Below are 26912 nucleotides of genomic sequence, written 5' to 3'. Positions count from 1 at the left end.
GTGCAATATGACATTCAATTTATTTTTCATTCGGAAATGTATTTATTTGTTCATTTTATTTATTTTTTGTATTTTTTAAATGATGCACAATATGAAATTTATGACATTGTATTTTACATACTACCATTAGAAACTTTGAAGAAACTAAGAATTGTATTTGTTTGTTTATTTATTTAAATGATGTACAATCTGACATTTTATTTATATTTATTAAAAAATATATATTTATGCACAATATGACATATGAAATCATTTTAATTACTACCATTCAATACTTTGGAGTCAGTAAGAAATTAATTAATTAATGAATTAATTTATGTTCATTTTATTTATTTATTTTAATTATGCACAATATGACATTTATTTTTCATTAAGAAATGTATTTAGTTTTAATGATGCACAATATCATATTTTATATATTTTTACATATATACTACCTTTTCTTTTTTTATTTTACCATTATTATTTTATTCATTCATTGTTTATGAATGAATAAATGAATTAAAAATATTAGCAGCTATGATGCATTAAATTGATCAAAGTTGACAGTAAAGACTTTTGTATAGTTAAAAAAAGGTTCATATTTCCGCAAAAAATGTTGTTTTGAACTTTCTATTTAAAGAAATTCCTATTTAAAAAGCTAATTTTGCCCAAAATGTAGGTATCTCAGTTATTTAGTACAGCAGCACTCTTGCTTAAGCTAAATTGCAAATTTATTATTCTCAGCCCCCTTTTTTCTCTGATTGAGGTGCACCCAGAAAAAGCTGATTGATTTTAGAGAAGATAATGTAGAATAATTGGTGCAGATTCACTGTGCCTGCAACTGATTTTGTTTACGGGCTTCTAGCATAAAGTCTCATTAACTTGTCTTCTGATTGGAGAGGTTCTAGCCCGAGTGTGAGCTCTGACCGTTCAGCTAATTACTGACTGCTCGCCTGAGTGCTCTGTTTACTGACAGAAACGGACAGTTCACTCCTGCCGACGACCCGGCTGTGCAATCAGCCCACGCTCTCCTTTAATTCCGAATTAATTTCAGCATCGCTGTTTGTATTACGGCCACGGTTTGCACAATTCTTGGCCTCGAACAGGGAATGAGTTTCACCCCTTCATGTGATGTGTGATTGAAGTGTCTAATGTCTTTTGTGCCATTTTCCTCTGGTAATTTCCACTGGCTGGGCTTCCAAGACAATGCTGCGCTGCTTGTAATACGTTTTTATTAGATTATAACTTCGTAATCGATGTCTGGGATCTTATTTGTGCTCTCTAATGTCTTTCAAGTGTTTCATTTGTGTTGTGTTAGCTACACATAGGTTATAGAAACTGTCTTGAATGATCGTTAGGCCGGCTGAGATTTGACACAAAATGCCATGAACAGTATTAAGAATAAATGAAGGGAATGTTTGTTTTATTCAAACCATACTTTTTCTCACAAATCTGAGTCCAGAGGAATTTGATTGCTCTAATGTTGCTTGTAACGTTTTATAACTCTGGTTCACATTGAAGTAACTTTATCTCAGAGCTTTCTCCTAAATGTCTTTAAGAAATAAAAACAAACATCAATGAGAGAGTCTAAGAAATACTACCATTCAAAACTTTGGGGACAGGAAGAAATTGTATTTATTTATTAATTCTTAGATTATTAGTCATTCATAAATATTAGTTGCATTTATTTATTTATTTAAGGCATGCACAATATACCATTTTATGTATTTTTAGTAATTCATGCATTTTAGTGATATTTATAGTGGTATTTATGATATTAGTTTTTTTATTCATTCATTTGTGCATTTATTCATTCATTCATAAAATTAATTAATTAATTTATTTGTGATTTGTAAATATTAGCAATATTTATAGTGTCATTTATTTAAAGCATGCACAATATGCCATTTTTACATGTACACTACCATTCAAAACTTTAGAAATTGTATTTGTTTGTTTGCAATTCATAAATATTAGTTATATTTATAGTGATATTTAAGATATTAGTGTTTGTTTTATTTATTTATTTAAGGCATGGACATGCTGTCTTATATATTTTAATAAATAAGAAAAGGTCAATAAGATTGTATTTATTTGTGTATTTATTTATTTATTTATTTATTAGTAATTCATAAATATTTGTGACATTTATAGTGGTATTTATTTGTTTGTTTATTTATTTATTCATGCATTTATTCATTCATTCATAAAACTATTAGTTATTCATAAGTATTTATTTGTGATTCATAAATATTAGCATTATTTATAGTGATATTTATTTTCTTATTAATTTATTTAAGACGTGCACAATATGCAATTTTATGTATTTTTACATGTACACTACCATTCAAAACTTTAGGTGCAGTAAGAAATTGTATTTATTGATTTATTTATTTGTAATTCATAAATATTAGCGATATTTATAGTGCTATTTAAGATATTAGTGTTTATTTATTTAAGGCATGTATGTCATTTTATATATATATATATATATATATATATATATATATATATATATATATATATATATAATTTGTTTTTGTTTTTTTAATCAATAAGAAAATGTCAATAAGAAGTTGTATTTATTTGTGTATTTATTAGTAATTCATAAATATTAGTGACATTTTTAGTGGTATTTATTTGTTTATTTATTTACTTATGCATGTATTCATTTTAGTCATAAATATATTATTCATAAATATTTATTTATTTGATTCATAAATATTACCAATATTTATAGTGGTATTTATTTACTTACTTATTTATTTATTATTATTTTATTTAAGGCATGCACAATATGCCATTTTATATATTTTTACCATTCGAAACTTTAGGTTCAGTAAGAAGTTGTATTTATTTATTGATTTATTTGTAATCCATAAATATTAGCAATATTTATAGTGATATTTAAGATATTAGTGTTTATGTATTTATTTATTTGAGGCATGCACAATATGCCATTTTATATATTTTTACAAGTACGCTACTAAATGTATTTGTTTGTAATTCACAAATATTAGTGATTATTTTTTATATATATTGATATTTATCAAATTAGCAGTTATCCAGAATGCATAAAATTGATCAAAAGTGGCAGCAAAGACTTTTGTATTGATTAAAAACAGTTACATTTCTATTCTATATATGAATAATGTATATCATGATTTCCACAAAAATATTAAACGGCACAACAGTTTTTAATACTGATATGTTTATTGAGCATCAAATCATTAAATTAGAATGATTTCTGAATGATTGTGTGCCACTGAAGACTGCAGTTATGATGCTGAATAGTTTATATTGACTTCGGTCTATTCAATTAAATTGAATTGAATTGCAATTGATCATAAAAAGCGGATGTTTCATATTGGAATGAATCCAAATCTGAATTCAAGTTCAGTGCCTAAAAACCCATTCGGCTGCTTAAAATAATCCAGTAATTTCTGCACTGCTAATTCATGCACAGTAAGGTTTATTAAGCAAGTAAATATGTTCAGTGTTGAATTCCTGTGCTTGCATGGCTCAAGGTATAAGCTTTTGTTTGCTTTAGTCTGTGCTGCTGGAGTCATTAAACTGAGTTTGAGTGGATCACAATCTGACACTTATTGGATAGTGACAATAAAACACTCAGGAGAACCGGGGCTTTCAGCGCTTTGAGTGTTCTGTCAATGTTTTGCCTTATCACAAAACCAATGAGCCTTGAGACACCATGCATTGAGCAGACTACTTGTTGTGTGCAGAGCTCAGACAGCAGGTATCCCATGGGTTCACATTACGCCTTCCTGAAACATTAACCGCTCTTGTCATTTCTCGACATGCTTTGGGAATGACAGGATTGTTATTTAGGGCTTTTTTAATTATTACCCGGTGCATCTTGAGGGCATGCAGTGCAGTCAGACATCCTCCCCAACATGTGCCAGTTTGTTTTCACGTCTGATCACTCATTCAGCTCCCAAAGAGAGGCATCTGTAAGAGCAAAGACTCTTGAAAAAATAAGTCTTGAAAGTGCAGATGGCATTTAGGTGGGTGAGTTTTATGTATTCAGGTCACATTTCACCTCCAAATCAACAGAAGAAAAATAAATTATATTCATGTATGAAGAAAATTAATTAAGTTTAGGCATTGTGACTTTCATGATAATAAAGCACATTTATATCCAAGTATCATGACTATAAATGAATCAATAAATCAACTGATCAATCAATTAATCAATGAAAAAGTAAAATAAATAAGAAAATTAAAATAACTCATTGAAAATATATAGATATAGCCATTGATACAGTACATGCAAATTTCAGAAATGTGATTATCAAATAAAAGGTTGTTTCTGTTAACTGTTATTATTATACATTCAGACTTATAAAATATAATAATAATAATAATAATAATAATAATAATAATAATAATAATAATACATAACAAATTGAAACAAATCCCTAAATACTACTACTACTCTTAATAATAATAATAATAATAATAATAATTACTACTAACAAATTTGTTATTATTTTTATTTATAAATAATAATATAAAATAAATAATAAATTATAACAAACCTTAAATACTACTACTAATAATAACAATAATAATAATAATAATAATAAAATAGTATTATTATTACTGATCATAGTATAATAATAATAATAATTGAAAATTGAAAAATCCCTAAATACTATTTCTACTACTACTACTACTACTACTACTACTACTACTACTACTAAAATAATAATAATATTTTTTATAATTATTATTATTAGTAGTAGTAGTAGTAGTAGTAGTAGTAGTAGTAGTATTTAAACAACAACAAATGAAAACAAACCCCCAAATATTACTTATTATTATTATTATTATTATTATTATTATTATTATTGATATATAAATAACAAATGGGAAGAAATCCCAAAATACTACTACAAATAATAATAATAGTAATAATAATAATTATTATTATTATTATTATTTACTATTATTTATTAATAATAGTAGTAAATAAATAATAAATTATAACAAATACCTAAATAATAATAATAGTAATAATAATAATTGCTAGTAGTAATAATAATATATATTATTATTGTTATTATTAATCATAATAGTGATAATAGTAAATAATAAATTGAAATAAATCACTAAATACTACTAATAATAATAATAATTATTATTATTATAACTATTATAATTATTTATTATTATTATTTAAACAACCAATTTAATTTTAAACAGACAAATTATTATTATTATTATTATTATTATTATTATTATTATTATTATTATTATTATTATTATTAGTATTGATATATAAATAACAAATGGGAAGAAATCCCAAAATACTACTACAAATAATAGTAATAATAATAATAATTATTATTATTATTATTATTTACTATTATTTATTAATAATAGTAGTAAATAAATAATAAATTATAACAAATACCTAAATAATAATAATAGTAATAATAATAATAATTGCTAGTAGTAATAATAATATCTATTATTATTGTTATTATTAATCATAATAGTGATAATAGTAAATAATAAATTGAAATAAATCACTAAATACTACTACTAATAATAATAATAATTATTATTATTATAACTATTATAATTATTTATTATTATTATTTAAACAACCAATTTAATTTTAAACAGACACATTATTATTATTATTATTATTATTATTATTATTATTATTATTAAACAAATTAAAATAACCCCCAAATACTACTACTCTAATGATAAAGGAATATTTGCTTATGTTATTACAATAATGTGATTTTTTTTTTTTTAATCACTACTGAAATTTTTTTTTTAAATAAATAACATGCAAATAAATTAGGGTAATGCAAACCGGTCTATAAATGTGCATATAAAAGTTTTGCAGTCTGCAGGAACCATTATGCTGGAATATTTATTTTAGAAATGTTTTGTATTTGTAATAAGCTTTTAGGTGATTGAGTTGATAGCCATTGGCTAGAAAGCCGTGAGTAATCCTCTTTCTATCAATTAAGCAGGTTTTTTTGGCTTGTATCTCCTCTCTTTTCTGTCGACATTGCAGTAGGGTAAGATCTCATGTCAACACTGAATGATCTGAGATTTCACATCTCAGAGGATGAACCTCCAGTCAAAAAGTCACTTTAAAGTTACTTGAAGACACATTCTTTCTGTGAAGAAACTTGTAGGTTGACGTCCTGAAGAGTAAGTATTTATCTAACAACCACCCTTGTATCACTGCACAGGCAAATACCACTTAAATTTTCCTCCAAAATATAATGAATTGATTTATTTTTGCAAATCAGGTGCATAAAAGGTTTGTAGCTTAAGGGTTTTTTGGAAGATTACGTGCTTAATGAGCCTTGGCTATTGAATGTATTGGAATGCATTGATGCATATCCGTATCACACACCAACGTTTCTTTGTCTCTCATTTCAGCTCCATTCTAATTCAGACAAAGGTGACGGTTCGGTCAGATACATCCTTAGCGGTGAAGGAGCAGGGAGTATATTCATCATCAACGAGGTAACGGGAGACATCCACGCCACCAAAAGTCTGGACCGGGAAAAGAAATCACATTATGTTCTTCACGCACAGGCCATCGACATCAACACCAACAAACCCCTGGAGCCAGAGTCAGAGTTCATTATTAAAGTTCAGGATATTAATGACAACGCCCCCAAATTCCCAGACGGACCCTTTGTCACATCTGTGCCTGAGATGTCGGAAATCGGTGAGATTTCCTTGTTGTTTTATTATATTTTATATTTTAAGGATTTTTATATATTTTTATTGGAAATTAGGTATTAAAGTCATTAAAATCAGTCATATATAAACTCATTAATGCATGTGTGGTTTACTTTATTATAAATTTATCATGTAAGTCCATGGTCTTTTCATGAAGATTATTTGCAGTCTTTTTGATGATATTGATAATGTTATTCTTCTCATGCATTTTCCATGCATTTTTAGTCATAATGTCTAAAAATCTTTATAACGCTAAAATTGCAAACAACTTTATAACACTAAAATTATAAACAAGTTAAAAATCAAGTGGAAGAAATCCACCAGTGCAAAATACAATTATATTCAAGAAACTCTCCATGAAAACAAGTCAGAGTATCTTAGTCTTTCTTCTGAAGTAAATTCATCTTGTTTTAAGAATGTTTAGATATTTTACTGGAAATGAAGTATTAAAGTCATTAAAATCAGTCATTTTAAAAAACACATGCACAATGCATTTAATGCATTAAAACATTTTTTTCTGTGTGGTTTCTTATAACTTCATTATGTAAGTCCATGGTCTTTTTATGAAAATTCTTTGCAATATTTTTGATGTTACTCTTAGCATGCATTTTCTAGTCAGAATGTCCAAAAATCCACCAGTGCAAAATACAGTTATATTCAAGAAACTATCCATGAAAACAAGTCATAGTATCTTAGTCATTCTTCTAAAGTAAATAATCTTGTTGTAATGATTTTTAGATATTTTTTACTGGAAATTGTTAAAAAAAAACATTTAAAAAACATTCAAATCTCATTAATGCATTTTCTGTGTGGTTTTGCAGTGTTGTTTTTATGTAGAGTTAGTGATTTGAACAAACTCTTTAACTCTATGTAGTGTATGTCAGCATGAAAACAAAACTCACCCTGTTTACTTTCATCAAATGTTAATGGACAAAAATGACTGATGTTAATGGACTAAGACTAAAATATTGCGTTGAGCCAAATTATGAATGTGGTGGTGAAAATCATTTCATTTTGACTTTTGCATGTAACTCATCCACTACAACAATATGTTGCTCTGTGTGTCCAAACCCATGAGATCGTTTCTTTCTTTTCCCTGAGCACAAGTGAATAGTTTACTGCTCAACTTGTCTTAAATGTTTATCTCAGGTTCGGGTGATTCAGTCCATTCCCGTCTTTTGAAAAGCGGTGTCTGCGAATGTGAAAATTGAAATGGCTTTTAAAAACATAGCTGTCAAAAAACTATTCTAACCAGAGGCTTGTGCTGATGCAAACTCATAAGCTGTCAGTCTCTAAGATCCATCACTTCTAATTCAGATCTCCCAGATTCAATCCAAATGGCCTTTTTCTCTCCAGCCCATGGATTTTATGCTGTTGTTTTGTGTTTTACGTCTAGAGTTCCCTCAGGAGCCCGACAGCTCTTAAAGACCACTATCTGCTTCTGCTTTCTCCAGAATGCTCCACTTCCTCTAGGAGAAATAGTGAAAATATATACAGAGAGAAAGAGAGAGAGATTCCCTTCCAGCAGGGTTTCCCCAGGGTTTGTAAACCCCTAGGGGTTTGTGGTAGAACTGCAGGGGGTTTATGAGGTTGCGATAGAAATACTAATCTGGAATAAGTAAATACATTAATTTATGAGCTCAATTCAATTTGTTGAGCACTGCCAAATTTAACACGGTTAACTTTTAACTCAAATTTGCATTTAACCCTTTGCATGCATTGTGTTGCTTGTGTAAAAATCCATCTTTCTGTCATACCTATAAAAGATATGGTTTACATGTTTTATCAAAGGGGTCATCGGATACAAATCTCACTTTTTTCATACCCAGTGGTATTTTTTATAAGTAATATTCCCTTTTTCAAATCGAGCCATTCTCAGCTTCTTGTCTATGTGATGTCACACCGTCCAAGGCCACGCCAACAATAGTTGATTGACACATATCTATCTATCTATCTATCTGTCTATCATTCCATTTATCATGCAGTCATTCTATTGTTGCATCATTCTATTGTTCTGTTTTATTTATCATTCTGTCGTTCAATCTGTCTATATCGCCCTGTCGTTTTATTTGTCGTACTGTCGTTCTTTCTATCTATCTCTCTCATATCATTCTATTTATCGTTCTGTCATTCTATCTATTGTTGTATCGTTTTATTTATCGTTTTGTCGTTCTATTGTTTTATTTATTGTTCTGTTGTTCAATCTATCTATATCATTCTGTAGTTTTTGTTGTAATGTCGTTCTGTCTTTCTATTTATCGTTCTATCATTCTATACATTTTATCCTTCTAATTATCTATCTATCATTCTATTTATCATTCTGTCATTCTATCTCTTTCTCTCTTTTTATTTATCCTTCTGTCGTTCTTTTGTTCTACCTGTCGTTTCATTTATCGTTCTATCATTCTCTATCTATCTATCTATCTATCTATCTATCTATCTATCTATCTATCTATCTATCTATCTATCTATCTATCTATCTATCTATCTATCTATCTATCTATCTATCTATCTATCTATCTACTCATCTATTGTTCTGTCGTTCTATCTGTCCATCTTTGTCTATCTGTAGTTATATCTTTCTATCATTCTATTTATCACTCTGTTGTTGTCATTCTATCATTCAGTTTAGTCTTTCTATCTGTCTGTCTATCATTCTATTTGTCATTCTGTGTATCTATCTATCTATCTATCTATCTATCTATCTATCTATCTATCTATCTATCTATCTATCTATCTATCTATCTATCTATCTATCTATCTATCTATCTGTCATTATATCTATCTATCTGTCATTCTATTTACCTATCTGTCTATCTGTCTGTCTATCTATCTGTCTGTCATTCTATCTATTGTTCTATTTATCGATCTATTTATTGTTCTATCCATCTATCATTTTGTTTATCATTTCATCTATCATTTAGTTTGTTGGTCTGTCATTCTATCTATCGTTCTTGTTTTTATAATTGTTTTGTCTATCTATCGTTCTGTTCTATCTGTTGTTGTATCTGTTGTTCTGTCTGTCTATATCTATCTGTTGTTCTGTCGTTTCTATCTGTCGTTCTGTAGCTCTATCATTCTATCAGTCATTCTGTTGTTCTATCTGTCGTTCTATCTGTAGTTCTATATCTATCTATTAGATTCTTATTACTAATTAATATAATCTTTCATATTTCGTTTTTGCAGATTAGTGTCAAGTTTTGTGTAGTTTATTTTATTCTTCCTGTGTTTTTGACAAATACAATGCGACCTACTTATGAATTCCTATTTATGAAGTTGAAATTATGATGTGTTTTGTATTCAAGTGATTTTGGAAATGATGCACTGCACAATTTTATATTTCTTGCTCTCTTCTTCATATAGTAGCCGAAGATTCACATTAGTTTTTCATCCATGTTTTTTGTCCTTTTTGTACTGCAGAAAATGACGAGAAAAGTAGTTTTATGGCACAAGGCATCTTGTATTTAGATCAGAAGAGGTTATGAACTACTACTTTAGAAAAACGTTTCTCCTGTAAACTCACTTCCAGCCCACACACAGTATGTCACTGTTGATTTCCAGAAAATGTCTATCATATTATTGATGTATCAGAAGTGAAAGATTTGGTATAATGTGTAGAGCATGTCACTGCAGCACATGTTCTCACTCTTAACTGCAGCAGATAAATTTTTTTTGGATCTCTCTGGGAGTCTCGAAGGCTATATTCCTGGCTCGCATGTACAAATGAAATATTTCTCTTTATTTTGGCAGTGTGAAACACTTCTCGGTGGAGATTATGGCCTGTGGGTTTAGAAAGCTTTGTTTATTGTTTATTTAGGTCCCGATCGGCTGTTGCCGTAGCAACTGAAGCCCATACAATGATCTGTGGTATCGTAAGATTTGAGTACCAGCTGCAATCAATGTTGAAGGAGTCTATTATTGCCTGGCCGTTGTCCATTACTGTTGGCGATTCATGCGCAGAGTGGGTTCAAAATCCCAATTACAGATGTCTTGGAGAACACGCCGCTGTTATGTTAGAGCCGCACTGTCCACTTCACCATCACAGATGAGTTTTCTCTCGAGGTGATGCTCTGCCTTTATAGGATATCAGTCACATCTGATAGATTTGGTTGTCTTGTAAATACAACATTTGAAAGCCAGATGAATCCGGTCTACTGACTTTTGCTTTTGATTTAAGACTGACTAAATTCAAAGTACGGATTCATGTAATAATAATAGTAATAATAACATTTTATAATGCTACTGTGTTTTTGACAGTATTTTTGATCATTTAAAAATACATAACCACTATAATATCTTGGTTTAGATATTTGTATATATTTTACTGGAAAGCTAGACAAAAATGCTCATTAAGAATATGATTTTTGTGTTGCGGTGCACACAGATTCAAGGGCACATGTAGCCCGGAAGGTGCACTGTTCACCATTAATTAACTCATCTCCAGATGTCCACTGAGGAATATTATTATTTCAGTATTTTTGTTTTGGTAAACATGTTTATTTCGACTGTATCTAAGTAAACAAAACATTCACACTAGGATTAGCACTCAATATGTTTCCACAGGGATAGAAACTATCAGTGCAACCTGTTTCATAATCATTCTATTTGGAAACGTAAGACTAACCAGATAACCCAGAGTTGGTCTTTCAGTACAGCATCACCTCAGCTGGCAGTTTGAGCTGGAGGAACACATGCTCAGTCGATTAGTATTGATAGGATACATGGAGAAGAGATGCGGTGGTAACAAGGATCGACAGAAAAAGAGGGAAATGAATAATTAGTCTTATTTCGTCTTATTCTGAGGTTGAGTGTTTGGAGGCGTTTATCTGTAAGCATCTGAGCAGACAGGGTCCGTCTGGACGCTCGCACTTCTGCCCCCACGCAGCTCTAGTCCAGTGCTGTCAATATTCCCTGTGTGTTTGAGTGCTCAGGATCTAATTGTGTGTTGATGGTTTGTCTCTGCCAGTCTGAATTGATTGACTGGATACGAGCCAGAGCTTCAGCTCTGAGAGACTGGAGAGTCTGAAAGAACCACTACTGCAATTATATACAACCTTCCATATCTGTCTATCTGTCTGTCTTTCTAGTATCTATCGTTCTATCGTTTGATCCATCCTTTGTTTGTTTCTTTATCTGTTCGATTGTTCATCTGTTTGTTCATTCCTTCTATTTATCTATCCATCCATTGTTTGTTTGTTCATTTGTTCCATCCATAGTTTGTTCATCCATTCGTTTATTCCATCCATCGTTTGTACGTTCATATTTTCCATCCATCCTTGGTTCATTCGTTTGTTCCATCCATCGTTTGTTGGTTATTTTGTTCCAACCATTGTTTGTTCCATCTACGTTTGTTGGTTCAATTGTTCCATCCATTGTTTGTTCATTTGTTTTCCATCCATTGTTTGTTTATTTGTTTGTTCTATCCATCATTCGTTTGGTTGTTTATTTGTTCCATCCATCGTTTGTTAGTTCATTCTATCCATTGTTTGTTTGTTTGTTTGTTTGTTTCATCCATCCTTGGTTCGTTTGTTCATTTGTTCATTCCATCCATCGTTTGATTTTTCATTCATTCCATCCATCTCTCCATCTTTCGTTCCATTCTTCATTTGTTTTTGTTTGTTCATCCATTCCTTTGTTCGTTCCATTGTTCGTTCATTCTTTCCATCCATCCTTCTTTTGTTCGTTCATTTGTTCCATTCTCTGTCCTTCTTTTTTCTGTTCCATCCATCCATCAGTCAGTCCATCAGTCAGTCCATCCATCCATCCATCCATCCATCCATCAGTCAGTCCATCCATCCATCATTTATCCATCCATACATCCGTCTACCTATCTATTCATCCTTCATTTGTTTGTTTGCTCGTTCATTCCATCCATCCATTCTATCATCTATTTTCCCTTTGTTTGTTCGTTCATTTGTTCCATCCATCTGTCCATTCATACATCTATAGTTTGTTCATTTCATCCATCCTTCTTTCATTCGTTCCACCATCTGTTCGTTCGTCAATTTTGTATTATGTTATTATTAAAATGTAGTTATGTATTAAAATGTTATTTTTAATTTGTAATGTTTGTTTTGCACTTTATTTGATGGTTGCTGAATTCCTTTTTGTTTGATATCTAGTAACTGAAATGTTTTACCCACCATTTTCCACAAAAAGACATTTATAATATTTTTTATCCTTATACTTTATTTTAACCTGCTTATTTTTTTTTTTTTTTAAGATATAAAAGGCCAAATGTTGTATTATTTTTAGCTTTTAAATTTAAACTAGTGAATGAATCCACCAGTGCAGTAAAGCAAAAGACCCTTATATTGATGATAAACGTAAAAAAGTAAAAGATGTTGTAAACAAATCGAGTCAAGTAGAAACAAGACTAGTAGAAAAATTAGCATCAAAGCCAGCCTGGAAATTCATGCTGGTGTAAGCTGGTCTTTTTCAGCAGGGGCTCCTAATAAAGTGGCTGCTGAGTGTGTAAAGCCATGTTAAACAGCAGAAGATCAGTATTGACTTCTAAATATTACCCAGCTTCCCACTTAGTAGCCGCTGCTTGCGTTGCAATTTTATTTATTTATTTTTTTATGGGTAAGATTTTGATTAGGAGTTTGTAAAACTCAATATCTTTATTAGTGGTGCAGAAACATTACTCCCTCCACACACACACACGGTTCATCTGCTGGTCCTCGGAGACGCTCGTCAGAAAATTCTAGACAAGCTGTTTCAGCAACTTTCCAGCTGCTGCTAGGGTCTGATAGAAATGTTTTCACTGAAGCTAAGAGCTGGATAGGGTACAGAGAGGGATGAGATAACTCATTTTAACCCACTGAAGCTTCAGGATTAGAACCAAAATTACACTTATCTGAAGCTGTAACAGTAATTGCGGCTATCGGGTCTTTATGCAGTTGAACTATGTAGAAAGCAGTGAGCGTTGTCTCTCTCATGTGCATTACGCTGAGTGATGACCGTAATTGAAAAGCTTTTGAAAGTCTTTATGGGAGAACACGGCTTTTCGACTTTATTCTGACTGGGTCTCACCGCAGGAGAAAACTGCAGAAAATCATTTCATTAATAATGTTTTTTGTCTTGTTTTTTGTCTTGTTAGGAATACTTTTGTTCAGACAGTATATACTGTAATAGTATTGTTTTTTATAGGTATATATATATTTTTTTTAATCAAAACCATCACTAAATTGTTAGATGTACAGTATGTGTAATGCAATGAACAAATCATCAATAGGGTAAGAACATTTAACAATGCATTAACTACTTAAATAATTAATATTTTATTTTATTAATGTCAGACTTTTTCAGTAAGATACATAAACACAAAACATAAAACTTCTATACTAAAAAAAAAATTATTAAAAAGACCAAAATAATGATTTTCATTCTCTCTTCTTTAGTAGAGAGAGACAATTTAATACTCCAAGGAGACTAAGAAAGATAATGAAGGAAATTCAAGATTTTGCCTCCATAATCCTATTTTCCGCCTCAGCCCTCAAAACTGCATTAAATGTTTTGTGGTGTTTGCAGTAAGTCAGCATCAGACAATGCAGATGGATGGATTGAACCCGGTGAGCTGTGATGAAAGTGAGCAAGAACAAGAGCAGATGAGAAATGCGACCCGAGCCAGAGCGAGAAATGAGAGATCTACTGTCAGCTGGAAAAAAAAAAAAAATGAATGCAAGAAAGACAGACTGTAAGCGGATGGCTAAAATGAACAAAGACAGAGCAGGGAATGAGAGGGCTTAAAAGACACAGAGAGAGATTACAAAGCACCCCACTGCATTTCCAGCTTCTCTTTAATCTTTGTTGATTTAGTCTGGGCAGAAACAGTGAAGAAACTCTCCTGGTTTGTTGAGGGACTCGTTTTAGGTCTTAATGAATGTGATGTGATGGTGTGTGAACAATCTTTCTGGACAGTGTACTACTTTTGTATTTATTTCCATAAGCATACTTATGGATTACGGACTGGTATTTTGGCCAGAAGTGATGGCCAAATGTTTTAGCTAACATGCTGTTGATTTTCCTCCATTTGTAATAGAGGTAACATGTGTCGCTGTCCATGGTGCTGAAATGCTCCAATGTGCCTTTATCTTAATTTCTGATGCTGTCTGTGGTGCTGAAACACAGTGTCAACGCATGTGTGACACTGGACCACAAAAACAGTCTTAAGTAGCACAGGTATATTTATAGCAATTGCCTTAAATACATTGTATGGGTCAAAATTTTTCCTTTATGCCAAAAATCATTATTAACATTTGCCTATCGCAAATGTGTGGGATCTTAATTTTTGATTAGTAATATGCATTGCTAAGAACTTCTTTTGGACAACTTTAAAGGCGATTTTTCTTAGTATTTTGATTTTTTTGCTCCCTCAGATTCCAGATTTTCAAATAGTTGTATCTCAGCCAAATATTGCCCTATCTTAACAAGCCATAAATCATCAGAACGCGTATTTATTTTGATATAAATTATATTTGTCTGAATTTGACCCTTATGACTGTTTTTTGGTCCAGGGTAATGTTTGTCCCATCATCGTCATCCCTTGGTGCTGAAATGCTCCTTTGTCCTTGTCATGCCATGACCACAACATAATGCTTATTTCGAGAAATACTGCTAGAAAAGCATCAAAGAAGTTGTTGATGATAATCACCTCACAAGAAGTGATGGTTAAAAGTTTAAAATGCCTTGATTTTGCCTTGAAATTGATTTGCTTCTCACAAACATGCAGCTTTTTCATTTACAAAATGTTAATTGATGGACTGGAATTGTGTGGATTATTGTGATGTTTTTGTCAGCTGTTTGGACTCTCATTCTGACGTCACCCATTCACTCCATCTATTGGTGAGCAAGTGATGTAATGCTAAACACCTCCAAATATCTTCAGATAAAGAAACAAACCCATCTAAATGTTTGATGAACTGAGTACATTTTAATTAAATTTAACATTTTAGGTGATCTATTCCTTTAGGTACATTCATATGACACTTCAAACACTTTATTCTCTTTCTTTCTGCAGGTACATCAGTTTTTCAAGTCACAGCGACAGACGCAGATGACCCTACGTATGGAAACAGTGCTCGGGTGGTCTACAGCGTTTTGCATGGACAGCCATACTTTTCCGTCGACCCTAAAACCGGTAAATTCATGACTGATTCATTGTGTTTGTAAAGGTGAATCAATAGAGGTTTCATTGCTTGCAGGTTTAAAACTGCTGCCACATTTCATCAAGTAGGTGTACAATTAAAAACTACACTCAGGAAATTTGCCCTAGCTTTTCAAACAAGTTGTTCATATTAGACTGTGAAGTTTGTTTCTCAGAAAACAGCTGTAAGCTATACAATACACCACCGGCACCCTTCACTGTTCAGAAATAGAGCTTGACATGCGTGCTGTATTGTTTGGATCTCGGCACTATAATGGAGAGCATCCCTGGAGAATGAGGTGGAGAGAACATTGTGTAAAGGCTTTCAGGGATAAAGACAGACGGTAGGAGAGAGAACGAGATTCAGAGTGCTTTGAGATGGATTTGGTGTTCATTAGAGCTGGACATTGTTTGAGGGTTTTTACAAGGAACCATTAAATGTTAACGGAGACACAGTTTGTTTTGTGTCAGGAAGCGAAAGTTAAGATAGCGAGAAGGACAAAGGAAAGACAAAGGGCAGGGGGGGAGGAAAGAAGGATGGAAGAAGTCATATCGGAAGGACAGATAAATAAGGGCAGAAAGAAGCAAAGGAGAAAGGAAGACATAAACAAGGAATGAAAGCTAAAAGAAAATAGGAAGGAAGAAAACAAAAGGGAAGGGAAGGAAGGAATGAAAAATGGGAAAGAAGAACAGAAGGCAAGATATAAAGAAGGAAGAAAGACAGGAAATATGGAAGTGGGAAGGAGGAAAAGAAAAAGTAGTAAGAAAAAAGTAGAGTATAGAAAGGAAGTAGTAGGGACAGAAAGAAGCAAGGGAGGAAAAAAAAGATGGAAAGAAAGAAATATGTTAAGGAAGGAATAAAAATATAAAAAAGAAATGCAAGATACAAAGAAAAAAGCAAGCAGATAATAGTAAAAATGGGGAGAAAACCTTGAGAAAGAAAGTATTGGGAAGGAAGAAAGTGAAGAGGAAGAAAGAAGCAAGCAAGAAGCAAAGAAGAAAAATGTACAAAGGAAGGATTAAAAAAGAGAAAAGACAGAAAAATGGTGGAAGGTAAGAGAGGGAAGGAACAGATGAATGAACGAAGGAATCGATAAGAAGGCAGTGATAGTACGGCAAGATTAGAAAAATGAGAAAAATGGATGAAAGCAAGAATATTAAAAAAGGGAAGGAAAAAGCAAAAAGAAAGAAAGAAATGAATGAATGAAAGAATGTACTGTACAAAGAAAATTACATCATGCTTTGTGTGTTCAAGGAATAGTCTCTCACTTGAATATGTCAGCTTAAGGAAGTAAAATGGTTTGCAAACACATTGACCTTAAAGAAAGAAACATTTCCACACAACCTCTGACATTATGCATAAATGCTGTTCATTTTCTTCCATTTGTCATTGAGGCCATATCTGCCGCTCTCCGTGGTTCTGAAATGCTCTTTTGTCCCTTTAGTATCATTTCTGGTGCTGAAACTTCCTCCACCACACTATTTTACCTCTCCCGACATAGTCATGACCACAACATAATGCTTATTTTGAGCAATACCGCTAGAAAAGCATCAAAAAAAGTCGTCCATCCCAATTTGTTTAGTCAAATGTTTGGCCTTTAGTAAAGACAAATGCAGCTTTTTGCAGGGGAACTGTGAAGAATTTTGCACAGTTGTCAAGTGCACACAAGCATATCAATGACTTTGGTAAGAGTTTTTAGAGATGAAATGCTTAATGGAATTGTGGCAAGAGAGTATCGGTTTTGCCAGACTGAGTTTATTTTAGACGCTGTACAAGGACTTAATGCATTCAGACAGGAGACATGAGAACCAATTGTGGGGATTGTGTGAGAAGGAGAAAAAGACAAGAGCGATTGACTTAGCCTTGCTTTACTGTATTGTCTGTTAGTGATACTTCACTTTCAATCTCTCACAAACTATACCTTTTGGGACATTTAATACTGTAGAAACAAATATCCCATTTAAAGATGTTTAAAATAAATATATGATATGCCAACGCATATTGTGAGTACTTTGAAGCTGACATAGAGACTTTGTACTTTCTTAATACAAATTGGGTCATATCGTGCATGATTCATCACTTTACTTTACTTTTTACTTATGGCACTTTGCTCTCAGCGCAAGCGAAATCTGAGTAAACTTTTTAAAGTATTTCAAACTGGAAAAGCATAGCTAATGACAACTCTAATAATTCTCAACGTCGCACATTTGATCAGATGGAAGAGTTATTGTTCTGTTGTCACTGTAGGAAATGATGCCTGTCACTGACGTCTGATTTACTGTCTCTGTGAAAATCCAGTATGCAAGGCACAAAGACGAAGAGAGTAGATGTATTTGTTCGAGAAAGCATTTTGCTTCTGACATGCTTGTCAAGAGTTTGCTCTGGTGCTGCTCTGCTGAAGCCGTGACCCAGCGGTGTGGGTGTAAATGCAAATTCTGCCATGCATTTAAAGAAGGTAATGCAAAGTTTTATGCATGATGCCCGAGGTCATGTTAGCAAGACTTCTTAAGATCTTCCTAGAGATTTTCTCTTTTGTATATGACTCCCTGATCTGCATCTTGTTAATATATTCTGACAGACCGTGGAGGAGGGTTGCTTTTCATATAGATTCTTTCCTGATGTTCTCCGTGGTTTGTGGGGCATCTGTTTTTATTTTCACGTTTTTGTGTCATGACACCACAAAGTAATATCACAAATGTTTTTTCTGATGCAGTACACTTTGAAAGATGCAACATAAATATAATGGGAAAAGTGTATACAGTTGAAGTCAAACGCTGACATACACCTTGCAGAATCTGCTAAATATTAATTATTTGACCAAAATAAGAGGGATCATACAAAATGCATTTTATTTTTTATTTAGTACTGACCTGAATACGAGATTTCACATAAAAGATATGTTTACATATAGTCCACAAGAGAAAATAATAGGTGAATTAATAATGTTAATAATGTTACCTCAATGATCCACAGCTGTTTTTTTTTTTTTTTTTTTTTTTGTGGTAGTTGTTCATAAGTCTCTTGTTTGCCCTGAAGTTAAACTACCCACTGTTCAATTCCCACAAATTCTTTGGTTTTCAGCATTTTTGTGTATTTGAACCCTTTCCAACAATGATTGTATGATTTTGAGATCCATCTTAACACTGAGGACAACTGAGAGACTCCGTTTGCAACTATTGCATGATGCTTCAGAAAGAAAAACATTAAGCTGGGGGTGAACACTTTTTGAATTTGAAGATCATGGTAAATTTAACTTATTTTGTCCTCTGGGGAAAGTGTAAGTAGCTTCTGAAGGGCAATACTAAATTTTAAAAATATGATATTTAGGCAAAATAAGAAAAATATGCACATCTTCATTCTGTTCAAAAGTTTTCACCCCCGAATCTTAATGCATAATTTTTCCTTCTGAAGTATCAGTGGGCATTTAAACCTTCTGTAATAGTTGCATATGGGCCCCCTTAGTTGTCCTCAGTGTGAAAATGTGGATCTCAAAATCATGCAGTCATTGTTGGAAAGGGTTAAAATTCTGTAAAAAAACAAAAAAAAAAAAACAAAGAATTTGTGGGACCTAAAAGGATTTTTCTGATTTTGCAAGGTGTATGTAAACTTTTGACCTAAACTGTATATTTATATACATTTTTATAAACATAAATTTCAGTTTTATCCAAAAAACGAATGCCTATGTTATAGTTGCAAGAAAATGTGTGCAATACTCAGGTTAAGATTGTCTGATTAATGGTTTCCGTGTACAGTTTACAAGGTTTTTGACATCCAATCAGAAAGCTCACGATTAGGAAGTCAAACATTGCTCATTCCCAGCACACCTAATGTGAACTCAGAGCTGCGGGCGAAGTCAAATCATCTCTTGGAAATGAGATGCTATCACCTTCCGCCCTTTAATGTGCTATTGAATGGCTTCACTGGTAATTGGCGTTTAAATGCTTTCTCTCAGGATGTTAGAAAACACAAATATAGATGACAAGTGGGATTAAAAACTTTAGATAAAGCACCCTAGGAGACAGAAAAGAAGCTTGCGTGAATCAATTCAACCAAGAGAGCTCTGGTCAATAGTCAATCTTGCTTTGATTATATGGTAAGCACAGCCGTATTGTTTTGAGGGGGATGAGATGATTGTGGTCATTAGGTCAGCAGACGCACCCAGACAGAATAACAAAGTCACGGGCAGAAAAGGACCTGTCAGTTAGGAGGAGAATGCTATACTAGTAATATACAGTTTAATTTAGTTCAGCTCTAACTGGTGGCAGTTACAGAGGCATCGTAAACTAAAGTTTAATGGCACGGTTATGGCTTTAAGCTTAACATTCCTGTGCGTTGCAATAAATAGTGGTTAACTAAAAGCAATGGCTTTATTTCTTTATTTGGTTAGTTAATTTCCATTCGAACGGAGGAGATATTAATGTCAGGTGCTTGGATTTATTCTGCTCATAAAGTAGCAGCTAACAAGCATTATGATTCTTCCTAATGAATAATCTGAATAATTAATTAGATGAAAGGCAAAAGTGAGTGGTGTTTGCTGGTGCAAAACTTAACATAATGTTTCCAGCATTGTAATGAGCTTGCTAAGATGCTCTGGAAGATTCCTTGGGAATTCTAGTGGTTGGAATAGATAGAGAATATATTTCTTGAATTGCTTCTTCAATACAAGTCAAATTATTTTTTTTTCAACAGTTTAATTATTATTATTTTTTAAACATTTATTCAGCAAGTACGCATTAAAGTTAGCAGAAGTAACACTTTGAAACTTATTTAAAAAAAAATATGTATCACTGTTTCTGAAAAAAAAAGTTATATAACAAATAAATAATGTTTTCTACAAGTTTAATCATCTATCCAATTATTTTTCCAAAAAGTATTTTTTTTAGCAGAATTAGCACTTTTAAACGTAATTTTTTTTAAACTGTTTCCGTAAAAATAGTAATATAACAATAAATATTTTTTTTGTATTTTATCTATGTATTTGTCCAATTATAAGTATGTACTTACATAAAATAAATGTATTTATTTTTAGCTTCATTTGTGTTAATTTCAGTTATTTATTTATTTATTTTAAAGGAAATCGAATCATTTATTAAGGATGCATCAGAGTGAGCAGAAATAGCACTTTTAAATGCAAAAAAAGAGTAAAACTATTTCCGTAAAAATAGTAATATAACCATAAATAATGATTTTTTTTTTGTATTTTATTTATGTATTTTGTCCAATTATAAGTATGTACTTACATAAAATAAATGTAAGTTATTTATTTTAAAGGAGATCAAATCATTAGTAAGGATGCATTAGTGAGCATTAGTGAGCAGAAGTAACACATTTAAACTTTCTTTGGGGAAAAAAGAAAAGAAAATGCATCACTATTTCCACAAAAATAGTAAGTAATATAATAATAAATAATGTATTGAGCATTAAGTCAACATTGATAATAATAAACAATGTTTCTTAGTTTTCTAGATGTTTCTTGAATTTCTCCTTCAGTATAAGTCAATAAATAATCTGTATATAATAATTTATTATTAAAAATATTCTATTTTATTTTTAGGGAGTCAACTTATTTATTCAGCAAATAAGCAAGAAGAAATTACACATTTAAATTTTCTAGGAAAAAAAATCCTGAAAAAATGTATTACAGTTTCTGCAAAAGTAATAAGCCACAAAACATTGATAATGATAATATATGTTTCTTGACCACCATATTAGCATGTTTTTCATGATTTCTGAAGTATATAGACTGAAGTAATGACTCTGAAAATTCAGCTTTGCATCACAAAAATAAATTACATTTTAAAATATATTAAAATAATAAACAGTTCTTTAAAATGCTAATAACTTTTCACAAAATTGCTGTTTTACTGTATTTTTTTAGCAAATAGATGCAGCCCTGGGTGAGCATAAGAGGCTTCTTTCAAAAACATAAAAAAAACCAACAACCTTTGAAGAGTATAGTGTACCTTTCCTAACAAGCTGTGCAATTTGAGGGATCATTAATGTCAAAGTTTTTTGTTCAAATCAATAACCTTAACCGTGACCAACAGTGACAGTGATGTTTTTTTCCTAGCAAACAATGTTTTTTTAGCAAAGTTTGCATCCTCCTGTTGATTTATGATTTGAAACGGAACATATTCTTTAGAAATAACCCTAGCGTTGTTGTGTGAAGACAGCTCATTATCAGCTCGTGGCAATGCAGAGGCCCAACACGTCCACACATAAAGCCAGACTCTAAGCTTGTTAATAAGCGAGGTCGGATCTTCGTCTTTCTCCTTTTCTTGTAAGAGGTTCCAGGGAGTAATCAGGTTCCCGATTTCAGAGTCCTGGATGATGGGTAAAGCGTAGCAATCTCGTTCTCGTACGCACACACTCCCAGTTAAGTAGGCTAATTTCTCTGCTGATCGGGGAGTCTGGAGGGTTTCAGCGTGTGAGTTTGGAGCTTCTCTGACACAGATCAGGGAGTCTCTAAAAGGACGGATTAGTGCAACTTCCTGTTCTGATCAAATTAGAAAAGCATGCCAGTTTGTCAATGCCTTCCCCAGCCGCTAATGCTTTCCAACATATTACCAACCCTCTTCTGTGCTATTCTTACCTCCGGAGAAAAGAAAGAGCACAGATTGATCACTATGTTCTATGCAGTAAGTTTTGGTTTAAATTGTTTGAATTGGCTGTGGTTGTTCTTTTTGAATACATTTTTCTAGAAGTTTGTCAGTTTGCAGTTATCTGTTCTCAAAGGGATGTTTCCGAAGAAAGCCTGAATTAAAATTGGTCTTATTGCACCATTGATTGATGCTTATATAAAAAAGCACCATAAAATTGTTTGCTTACTGATCTTTTTTTATCAAAATGCCTTGCTTTTCAAATATTTTCATAAAACTTTTTTTTCTTTTTTAAATACACAATAGCACTTTTAGCACAATAGCACAATTTAATCAGATCCTGGTTTACAAAAATAAAGTGGTACTTCACTCAGAAAAGTAAATATTTTTCATTTACTGATCCATTTTAATATTTTTTACTATTATAATATATATATTAATATGTAGAATTATATTTTTGAGGTTTTTATGTAATATTGTATTTTATTTGTTTTATCTTTTATTTTAATTAATAATTATTTAATTAATTAATATTGCTGTTTTTACTTTGTTTTTAAAGTTCACTCAAAAGGAAAAGTTTCCTAATTCATTAATCTATTTTATTTATTTTAGTCATTTTTATTGTATTGTATTTGTTTCATTCTACTTATTTTTTGTCATTTTTTTAATTAATTTTTATTTATTTATTTTTATTGTAATTTAACAAAAAAATATTTTATCTGTTTTAGATGGTTAGTTAACGTTAACAACATTGCCATAATGTGTTTTTATACCTGAATTACTTTTGTTCATCTATGGAAAAATATATTTTGAACATATGTTTAGTAAAAGTCAATGATGTTCAGTGTTTTTCAATTTATGGACAAACAAATATATGTGACCTTGGACCACAAAACCAGTCATAAGGTTAAATTTGACAAAACTGAGATTTATACATCATATGAAAGCTGTATGTATGGTTTGTTAGGATAGGACAATATTTGGCCGAGATACATCTATTTGAAATCAGAAATCTGAGGATGCAAAAAAATCAAAAAGACTGAGAAAATCACCTTTAAAGTTGTCCAAATTAGGTTCTTAACAATGCATATTACAAATCAAAAATTACATTTTGATATGTTTACAGTAGGAATTTTACAAAAAATCTTCATGGAACATGAACTTTACTTAATTTCTTAATGATTTTTGGCATAAAAGAAAAATCAAAAATTTTGACCCATGCAATGTATTTTTGGCTATTACTACAAATATACCCCAGCGACTTAAGACTGGTTTTGTGGTCCAGGGTCATATATATATATATATATATATATATATATATATATATATATTCAACATTTTTTAAGAAAGAAAGAAGGTCATACATGTTTGAAAGGACACAAGCATAAGTAAATGATGACAGAACTGTCATTTTTGGATGAACTTTTGGGAGCAATCTAATCCCAAATGTTAAAATCCGTCAGATTACAGAAGCAAACCGCACAACATCCTGCGTGAACGCCTTTAGTACTCGACCAGGCCAAAGGTAATTTCCCATAATCCCCTTTGCTCACCTAGAGTGACCTTCTCTCTAAAAGGACAGGCTGTGAAAACCGAGAGAGTGAGAGGGAATAAGATAGAGCGATAGGAGATTACAGACCGAAGGTGTGAGGAAGAGACAAGTAAAAGGCTTAAACTAGTTTTGCTCACTCAGCTAACCCTTGGTCAGACTGGATTCTTAATGGTTCTGGTCTAAAGTGCCCTCTGGAAGGATGGATGGGGTTTCATGGGGGTTTTGGGGGCTTCCTGAAAGCCTCCTTGTACATCCCTAATAACAAATACTACACTCTCGCTCATTTACAGCAAGCCTGTTTCATATTTCCTCAAGAGCACTTACCAATCCCACACAATAAACTTGAGTGATAGCTGTGGAGAGACACTCCCTCAGCTCTGACGGATGAAGAAAAGGTCACAGCATTAGTCTTTGTGTTGTTTTAATGCAGTGAATGGCTGTGTGCCAGAGACTTGTGTTGCCTTAGGAGCCTAGGTTAAGTAATGCTGCGGCTCGGGTAATATCTCTGCTCCGCCGCCGGGCCTCGAGCGTTGGCAGCCTCCAAATGGAGTTATGGCATTAAAACAGGAGAAATGGATGGGAGATTCATTTTGGAAAGTTTACAAACCTCTTTTTGTACCGTTGCGCTGGGCTTTTGTTCGCTGAGATGCATTCTGGGAAATCTTCCAATTTATGTTTGTGTATTAGAAGACGATTTGGATGCGTTTATGACATTGTTTATTTCATGCCTCTTCTCATTTGTAAATTATCGGCTCCCAGAACAAGGGCTGGTGACAGATCCAACAGGGTTGACTGCTGAGGCAGGGATGGACGTCTTGGGTTGGGGGTTAGGATTTGCACAAGATGAAGGATAAATGAAGAAGTGCATTGAACAACAAATTACTCAAACCTTCATCTATGACGTTTTCTAAACGGCATGTGCCAAATGTCACAGGCTTTCTCAGTTGATGTGTTTTAGTACGTGAAATAAAATAAAATATTTATTAAAATGTTTGATTTAATTTAAGTTGTAGTGCTATAATAACTGCAACTAAATAAAAATTATATACAGATATAAAAAAATACAAATGACAGAAACAAACTAAATTTCTAAACTTTAACTAAAATTAAATGACATTAAATACACACAGAAAATAAAACCTGAAAATAAACATATTCTTTATTCAGTCATCCAGTTTTTTTTTTATATTATCTATTTACTAATAGTATTTAGTATTTATTAATATTTAGAAGTTATATTTAAATTTTCAGCTTTTTAAAAAAAAATAACATATATTTTATTTTATTTTAGTAACTTTATTACTTCAACCGATTTCAGTTAGATGCTAAAGAATTTTTGTTTTATTTTGAATTTAAGGTTTTCCAAAAATTACAAAGGACTGAAACAAATAAAATTTCTAAAACTTTAAAATTAAATGACATTAAATGAACAGAAAATAAAATCTGAAAATAAAAATATTCTTTATTCACTCATCCAGTGTTTTGTTTTTTAGATGTATTTTATTGTATATTATTGTAAAAAAAAAATCATTTCAGTTTTAGTAACTTTAGTACTTCAACCAATTTTAGTTAGATGCTAAAGAATTTCTCATTTTAAATTTAAGCTTTTTAATAAATTATAAAGGACAGAAACAAACAACATTTCTAAACCTTTAACTAAAATTAAATGACATTAATTGAACACAGAAAATATAAAAAATAAAATCTGAAAATGAAAATAGTCTTTATTTACTGTTATAGTATTTATTAATATTTAGACGTTTTATTTATGTTTAGCTTTAATTAAAAAAAAAGCTTGCATATATTTTATTTTAGTTTTAGTAACTTTAGTACTTCAACTGATTTTAGTTAGATGCTAAAAGAATTATTTTAAATTTAATACTAAAGATTTTTCTCATTTTAACGTCAAGCTTTTCAAAAAATAATTACAAAGGACAGAAACAAACAAAATTTCTAAAACTTTAACTAAAATTACATGACAAAAGAACACAGAAAATATAAAAATAAAATCTGAAAAATTGTTCATTCATTATTATTTTAATGAACAAAAATGACTTTTAGTTGTTTCAATTATAGTTAACATTAACAACACTTCTGTTTATTTTATTTTCATACTCAAATTACTTTTATTCATCTGTGGAAAAATATCATATATTTTCAACATATTTCATAATTCGTAAAACTAAAAAAAAGATTATGATTAAAATGTATCTAAAAATATTAATTTCATAAATTTCATTTAGCTTAACTAATTATTTAACTATATATATTAAAAAGGACAAAAACAATTAATTTCTAAAACTTTTAAATTAAATGACATTAAATGAAAACAGATAATATAAAAATAAAATCTGATTCAAAATACAAAGAAATGATTTGATTAATGATTTTATTATTATATTTTGGAAAGTTATATTGTCGAATGGTTTTATATTTCTATTTTAAGTCATTTATTTGTTTGATTCTACTTTTACTATTTTAATTTTTAGTTCAGATAGCTTAATTTTTATGTGAAAAATAGTGTATCAATGACACTCACAGAAAAAAAATGGCAAAAGTATTAATACGTATTGGAGCCTTTCAAAAGGTACTAATGTACTATATGGCTATTTTAGGTACTAATATGCACCCTTAAATTAGGTTTAAAAGGGTACCATCTCAATGACAGCTTTTTTTCTCCCTGAGAGTGCAATAACTGTGGTGTGATCTGGTGTTCACTTGTAGTGCAGATTGAGCATAATGACTTTCCTTCTCGACCTTTTGATGTCACCAAACCCTTTTGACTAAAGTGCTAATGAGTTTCCTGATAAATATTGTAAATTTATGTGCAACCCTGAGGAAAAGTTCAGCATATGTTGTTTTGGATGCTGATCCTTGGCACAGGATGCTTGT

At 31.3% G+C, this 26912-nt stretch overlaps 1 protein-coding gene across 1 annotated transcript in view; it reads left to right on the top strand.

Annotated features, from left to right (window-relative positions):
• Window positions 1-17387, top strand: part of LOC141297494 (cadherin-18-like) — a 34545-nt gene extending 17158 nt beyond the window's left edge. Inside the window, exons 2-4 of the mRNA XM_073827920.1 lie at window positions 6412-6706; window positions 15743-15862; window positions 17314-17387. Of these exons, the coding sequence (XP_073684021.1) occupies window positions 6412-6706; window positions 15743-15862; window positions 17314-17387 (489 nt within the window). The remainder of the gene's footprint in view (window positions 1-6411; window positions 6707-15742; window positions 15863-17313) is intronic.
• Window positions 17388-26912: the final 9525 nt, after the last annotated feature.

Source organism: Garra rufa, chromosome 22 (genome assembly GCF_049309525.1).
Source record: "Garra rufa chromosome 22, GarRuf1.0, whole genome shotgun sequence".
NCBI lineage: Eukaryota > Metazoa > Chordata > Actinopteri > Cypriniformes > Cyprinidae > Garra > Garra rufa.
Note: the sequence above shows the minus strand (reverse complement) of the source record. Positions and strands in the feature narration are given on the sequence as shown.